Here is a 7,645-nt window from a genome sequence, read left to right as displayed (position 1 = left end):
GAATCATGGAACAGAAGTTCTATGACCTGGATGTCAAGGTAACGGAAGTTCAGTCTGCAGTGGAGCAGCTCCAGGAGGACATGCAGGAGAGGAGAGGCAGGACTACCACTCATACCTTTGCCAGAGTGCCACGAGGCCCGAGGTCATCTGCCGTGCCAGTTGCTGACACCAGAGCCACCACTTCAGCACCAGCTACAGCCTCAGTTCCACCAGCTCCAGCATCTACTTCAGCTCCAACTCCAGCGACTACTTCAGCATCTACCGAAGCCTTCGTCCTTGGAGTGATCCGGACTCCACCACCACCTGAAGATCAAGCCTGAGCGTCGATCTAGTGCTATGCATTTTCTAGGAACTTTTTGGTAACTTGTTGCCAAAGGGGGAGAAGATGTATAGATCATAGGCTTCGAGAGAGAGAGAGAGAGTGTGTTGCTTTTCTCTCTTGCTTTATTTGGTGGTTTTTCGAACTTGTTTGCTTTTGAGTGCTTGAGATACTACGTCATTATTTGTGAGACATTGATGATCATGTGTTTGATCATAAGCTACACTCAATGTTTGCTTAATATTATCATCTTATCTATCTTGTGTGATCATTTACTTTTCTTGGTGATGAGTGCATGTATTTCATTCTTATCATTTTGAGCGCTCCACCAAGATGTATGTGACATGGAAGAGTAACCCATGACTCTAACTCTTTGTGCATTTGCAGTCCAAAGCAAATTTTAAATATGCACAAATTTAGGGGGAGCTCTTACTTATCACATACTTCTCAAAGCGACGATATAATTCTTGCTTATTATCATTTGTCGAAGCTTTGATCTATATGTTGTCATCAATTACCAAAAAGGGGGAGATTGAAAGTGCAACTATCCCTAGGTGGTTTTGGTAATTCATAACAACATATAGCTCATTGAGCTAATGCTATTCCAAGATGATTATTTCAGGAAAGCTCAATGATTGGCATGGCATGGATGTGAAAGTGGAACCCTCAAAATGCTAAGGACAAAGGATTGGCTCAAGCTCAAAAGCTCAAGAATCTTCATTTTATATTTTAGTGATCCAAGATCACATTGAGTCTTTAGAAAAAGCCAATACTATCAAGGAGGGATGAGGTGTTGCTTAATGAGCCTTTTGCTTCATGTGCTTAGTGATATGCTCCAAAACCCTCAACTATTTTCCCATATCCATATATGACCTAAACCCTAAGCCAAACTCGGTCCTACCGATTCTTTCTATCCGGCGCCACCGAGTTTCACTTGTCATAAGCCACTGCCAAACCCTAGCAATTCGGTTCTACCGATAGGGATCTCGGTCTCACCGAGATGGGATTGCAAACTCTCTGTTTCCCTTTCGTAACTTTTCGGTCTCACCGAAAGAGCGAATCGGTCCCACCGAGATTGCAGTGTAAACTCTCCGTTTCCTTTTTGTAACTTTTCGGTCTCACCGAAAGAGCAAATCGGTCCCACCGAGTTTACCTGGCCAACTCTCTGGTTAGCTTATTACCAAATTCGGTCTCACCGAGTTTGTGTAATCGGTCTCACCGAGATTACGTTATGCCCAAACCCTAACCATATCGGTCCTACCGAGTTGCATGTCAGTCCCACCGAAAATCTCTAACGGTCACTAGGTTTACCTTTTCGGTCCGACCGAGTTTGTTGATTCGGTCCCACCGAGATTGGAAAACTGTGTGTAACGGTTGGATTTTGTGTGGAGGCTATATATACCCCTCCACCTCCTCTTCATTCGTGGAGAGAGCCATCAGAACACATACACAATTCCAACTCATATGTTCTGAGAGAGAACCACCTACTCATGTGTTGAGACCAAGATATTCCATTCCTACCATATGAATCTTGATCTCTAGCCTTCCCCAAGTTGCTTTCCACTCAAATCTTCTTTCCACAAAATCCAAATCCTATGAGAGAGAGTTGAGTGTTGGGGAGACTATCATTTGAAGCACAAGAGCAAGGAGTTCATCATCAACACACCATTTGTTACTTCTTGGAGAGTGGTGTCTCCTAGATTGGCTAGGTGTCACTTGGGAGCCTCCGACAAGATTGTGGAGTTGAACCAAGGAGTTTGTAAGGGCAAGGAGATCGCCTACTTCGTGAAGATCTACCGCTAGTGAGGCAAGTCCTTCGTGGGCGATGGCCATGGTGGGATAGACAAGGTTGCTTCTTCGTGGACCCTTCGTGGGTGGTTGCTTCTTCGTGGACCCTTCATGGGTGGAGCCCTCCGTGGACTCACGCAACCATTACCCTTCGTGGGTGGAGCCCTCCGTGGACTCGCGCAACAGTTACCCTTCATGGGTTGAAGTCTCCATCAACGTGGATGTAGGATAGCACCACCTATCCGAACCACGGGAAAAACATCCGTGTCTCCAATTGCGTTTGAATTCTCCAAACCCTTCCCTTTACATTCTTGCAAGTTGCATGCTTTACTTTCCGCTGCCAATATACTCTTTGCATGCTTGCTTGAATTGTGTGATGATTGCTTGACTTGTCCTACAATAGCTAAAATCTGCCAAGAACTAAAATTGGGAAAAGGTTAAGTTTTTATTTGGTCAAGTAGTCTAATCACCCCCCCTCTAGACATACTTTCGATCCTACAGCAGAAGGTCACTGCCGCTTTGCGCATGATGGCCTATGGTGTTCCGGCATACTACATTGATGACGACTTGACGATGGCAGGGAGCACTTCTATTTTCTATATCAAACAATTTACAAAAGACTACGGTAGAAGTGTTTGGTCCAGAGTACTTGAGAGCACCCAATGCTCAAGACACTCAGAGACTTTTGGAGATGAACAAAGCCCATGGGTTTATAGGTATGCTAGGCTCCGTCGATTGCATACATTGGAAATGAAAAAAATTACCCAAAAGTATGCCATGGACAGTTTAAGGGTCACGGGAAGGATGCCACTATCACTCTTGAGGCCGTTGACGATCAAGAAACATGGTTTTGGCATTCATATTTTGGGATGCCTGGATCTTGCAATGACATCAACGTGCTCGACCGGTCACCTCTTTTTGCCAAATTAGCAAATGGAGACGTAGCACCGATGACCTTCAAAACAAATGGTCGCACAAACAACTATGGGTACTATCTTGCGGATGGGATCTACCCGAGGTGAAGTACTTTTGTCAAGCCAATCGAAAAACCCTATGGTAAGAAAGAACTCATCTTTCAGAACAAACAAACGGTGGCTAGGAAAGATGTAGAGAGGGCATTTGGGATTTTGCTACTGTGCGATGACCATCTAGCTTCTGATATAAAAAAAATCCTTAATATATTATGACTGCTTGTGTGATCATGCATAACACGATCATTGAAAATGAGCGTGGACATGATTTAAATTACACCTTCTATGATCTGATGGGCGTACGTGTTATGTCGATGAGAAAATAGGAGCGAATCAAACGTTTCATGAAGGTGTCCAATGTAATTAGAGACTCCGAGGCACACGATCAACTTCAGAAGGATTTGATGGAGTATTGGAAATGGCATGACGAGAGAGCCGCCTAGTTCCATTAACTGTTTGCTCTATTGTGCAATAATTTTGTTGTATTTGTGTTGCATTTGATGTTGTGGATTTGATGAATTATGTAATAATTTGATATTGTGAACATGTGAAAAATTTAAGTTCTTTTCGGATGTTTTGTTTTACATCTTCACTTTGCATCATCTGTTGGAGTTACTTTTTTACATCTTCAATATACATTATCTGATGGAGTTGGCTCTTTTTTGAAATGTAAAATGTACTTTTCCAAGATGTATATTTTACATCTTTAAATTTGCAACATCTATGTACGTGATCTTGTACTCTCTTGGTTACTGAACCTTGAAGATGACTTCTTTTACACTAAAATAGTAGCATAGACCAAGGAAGAACGGTGATAGCTGCTTTTGGCAAAGGCATTGTATTCCTTCATCACCCTGCGACAGGGAATCAGATTCTCACTTCACAGCTAAGTTTTTTTTCCCCCTTTTCCTCTTTACAATCATCGAGTGCTTTTCCTTCTTCTTTTTTCTATTCAGCAGATGCTAATGACGAGTTAAGCCCTCAAGAATCAACATCATGTTAATAATTAACCATTTTTTCATTTGTACAACAGGTATCGAGCAGCACTCCTCCGGCGAAGAAAAAAATAGACAAAAGCCATGGCGCGCGCACGACGACGCGGTCCACCACGGCCCGCTCGCCCGTCCATCAGCCGGACAGGACGCCCCCGGCGGCGACGTACCCCCCGTACGACGACGCGTCCCGCCGCACGCCGGCGGCGCTGGTCCCGGCCTCGGCGCGCGGGGGCTTCTCGCGGCCGACGGCGCCGGCCCCGCCGGCCTCCTCCCTGGCCGGCAGCTCGGCGCGGCACATGGGGCAGGTGCTCCGGATCCCGAGCCAGGGCGCGATGCAGCCGGCGTGGTACCAGTGCGCGCACGGCAGCCGCACCACGGGGTCCGCCACCGCGATCTCCTCCGTGCACACCGCGCAAACAGTGCCGGCCAGGCTCGGCACCGCGAACACAGCCGGCGGCGGCTGCCACACCGGCGCCTCCGCCGGCCCGCCGCGGGCGGCGGCGGCGGGGGCGTGGTCGACCGGGAAGGACTCCTCGTCGACGTGGTCGACCACGAGCGGGTTCCGGCCGAGGATGGAGGAGAGGAGGTACCTCGCCGCGATCCAGTCGCCGTCGTCGTCCATGCCCGAGAACTTGCTGCTCAGTTGCTCCGGGTCTGGCGCTTCCGGGGATCTGAAGAGAACGAAGAAGAAGAAGAAGAAGAGAGAGAGAGAGAGATGGGGGAGAGCGGACGGGTGCGATTAAATAGGCATGGCCTGCTACGACCATGCGGAGAGACTCGTCTGTCCCTATCCGTTTTCTTTAACTGAGAAGAAGAAAGCTGTTGCCCCTGTGAGTAATCAATTAACGACTTTGTTTAGGCGCACGCGTTTATCTTATCTTATCCTAATAATTTGGCAGTAACCAGGAACGTTTCCTTACCTCGGATTGGACAGAGTCCATCAGGAACACAAGGCCGGGTTAACGACGACGACGACGACGACGGTGTTAGCCGTCCTCACGCGATTTTAAATTATTATTAATGGATAACACACACTCACTGCTGACGCGATCAGGTTCTCTAATCTACTCTAGCTCCAGGTTTTCGCACTCTACGTGCTCGATTCTAGGGTAAACGGTTCACTCTAACGTCGCGGCCTTGCAGGTGTTAATTTGTTTGAGCCAAATCAATCGGTGGTGCATCGCTTGACAAGGAAGGAGGCGAGTGAAAGTGGAGATGCGCGGATCAGATTTTGGGTGGGTTTGTCGACGGCGCGGTGACTAGGACGTCAAGGGAGATAAGGTGTGGGCGCAGAATAGTCGGACCAGATAAGACAGCGTTGCGGCAGAACGTTTGATGATGGGAAAGGAAGCGTGCCGTTTCGTCTTCTCCTTGGGCTCTTGGTTTGGTGCACGTACGTGACCATGGCGTGGCAGGGTTATCCGCCGCACCGGCCTCAGTTCTATGGGCGTGGAGGCTCGCGCCCACGGAGAGTCCACACCCAATCTATGGGCGTGGAGGGCAGGCCGCGTGTCTCTCTTTTTTTCATATGAACTCTTTTGCCCACTGAAAGTCCCACTGAAAATAAAAATCTGCATGCGGTATTTGGATCGCAAGATCATCCTAACAAAAGATAATAATCTGAACAAAAAAGATTGGCAACGATGCACTAAGTATTGCTTTTGTGGCAATGAGGAGTTGATTCAGCATCTATTCCTTCAATGCCCAGTTGCCAAGCTATTATGGAGAACGGTCCATATAGCTTTCAATCTACCTCCCCTACGAGTAGCACGAATATGTTTGAAAACTGGTTAATGGGGTGCACCTCAAGTTTAAGTCTTAGATCTGTGTGTGAATTTGTGCTTTACTTTGGGGCATTTGGAACACTCGTAATGATTGTATTTTTAACAGAAAGAAAGTTTCGAACTTTTTGCAAGTTATCTTCAAGGCTACCAGTTGGATCCATATGTGGTCATTACTTCACAAGGAGGAAGATCGGGCGCCCACGGTCTTTGGGTGCAACTGATGAGAGATGGTCTCTCGGGATTTGTTCAACCGATTTGGTTGGCGGCCTACTAGTAGGATTTGTGATGCATGAGGCTCATTTTCCTATGATCTTTTACGTTTTAATTTACCCTTCATGCAGTCATGTACGGCAATTTATTGGTTGAACTTTGTTATGGTCGGATGATGAATTTTGATATGATAAATAAAAGGCTGCATGCATCACTCGATGTAGAGGCCGAGGGATGTCCCCTCATTTTGAAAAAAATATAAACTCGTTTGCTCAACCAAATGATTACGATCACACATCATAGCATCTATCGTCGGAATTGGCAAATTTGATCCCTCAAACGTTCGTGGATGCATGTTAGCTTTCACATCCATGTCTCTCATATCTGAAACTCAAACCCATGCAATCCATGCAACGCTATGTATAAACACGATCAACATGCAGTCCATGGTATCATCATTTCATAGCTAGACAAAATGACCATAGTTAATTGGCGGACAGTGCAAATGCATACTACAAATACTTAAAACATAGATAACATATGAATAAAACGAGAAGTTAATCGGCGAACACTGCAAATGCATACTACAAATACTTAAAACATAGATAAAATATAAATAAAACGAGAAGGATGGAGAAAATCACCATTTCCTCATTGTCCCCTCCCTCTTCCAGTCGTCGGCACGGTTGTGCCCCTTCTCCATCTAGGCGTCGGCGGGCGGTTGTGCGTCGTAGTCAGAGTTGGAGGTGGATTCGACCGTCAGGTCAGAGTCCTCGAGCATGCTTGCCCCTAGAGCCTCCGGATCAGCTGGTCCTGCTTCTTCGCATGACAGGCCACCTTCGCCTTCGACATCGCCTCCTTGTTTGCCTCGCGCTCCGACAACTCAATGTCGATTCGGAGCGCCTTGGCATTCTTGCGGTGGAGGCGCCGCGCATCCGTCTCCGCCGTCATGAGAGAACGGCGGAGGACCGACGCGAGGAGCACGGATCGATCGACACTCGCACGTGATCGGCGCGCGGTCAGCGCCTCCCCCCGCGGTCGCTCTCTACATTACTCGTTGTCTCTTGCGACGGGATGCTCGTGCCTCGGACTTGTGCGTCCTCGTGCGCGTCGGCCCGACGCGGGCACGAGGACCCAACGATGGCCGGCTGCCACTTCTAGAGCAGAGGATGGTGGTGGGCGGTGTACCTGAAGAACATTGGGAGCGGAGTGGCCTGAGCTGCGTGCCAGGCGGGACGGACCGACGACGCCTACGTGGATGGGCAACGGGCGTTGAGGAAGATGATCCGCCGCTGCCGGTGCCGCCTTAGTCGAGCCAGGACCGCCTCTGTAACGCCCGGATAATTAGGCTATAGTAAAACTCTCCTAATGATGCCATGTCATCTTTGATTACTATTGCTAAACTTTCGTTAGTTCAAACCGATTCAAAAATCAATTCAAAAAAATGGCAAACAACAAAAGTTTTTAAAAGTTGAAACAAAAATGTTCGGTCAGTGCCAAAAATGGCATAAATAATTATGGTGTAGAAGACACAATTTTACAAAATACCTAAATGCCCTAAACTAAATAAAACAGAAA

At 47.3% G+C, this 7,645-nt stretch overlaps 1 protein-coding gene across 1 annotated transcript; it reads right to left on the bottom strand.

The window, feature by feature from the left end:
- Positions 1 to 3,900: 3,900 nt before the first annotated feature.
- Positions 3,901 to 4,837, bottom strand: LOC125508888 (probable E3 ubiquitin-protein ligase RHC2A). The gene has a single exon (XM_048673684.1). It carries the CDS (start codon positions 4,693 to 4,695, stop codon positions 4,207 to 4,209), a length of 489 nt encoding a protein of 162 aa, XP_048529641.1. The 5' UTR covers positions 4,696 to 4,837; the 3' UTR covers positions 3,901 to 4,206.
- Between the last annotated feature and the right edge of the window lie 2,808 nt (positions 4,838 to 7,645).

The sequence above is a fragment of the Triticum urartu genome, chromosome 5 (assembly GCF_003073215.2).
Source record: "Triticum urartu cultivar G1812 chromosome 5, Tu2.1, whole genome shotgun sequence".
NCBI lineage: Eukaryota > Viridiplantae > Streptophyta > Magnoliopsida > Poales > Poaceae > Triticum > Triticum urartu.
Note: the sequence above shows the minus strand (reverse complement) of the source record. Positions and strands in the feature narration are given on the sequence as shown.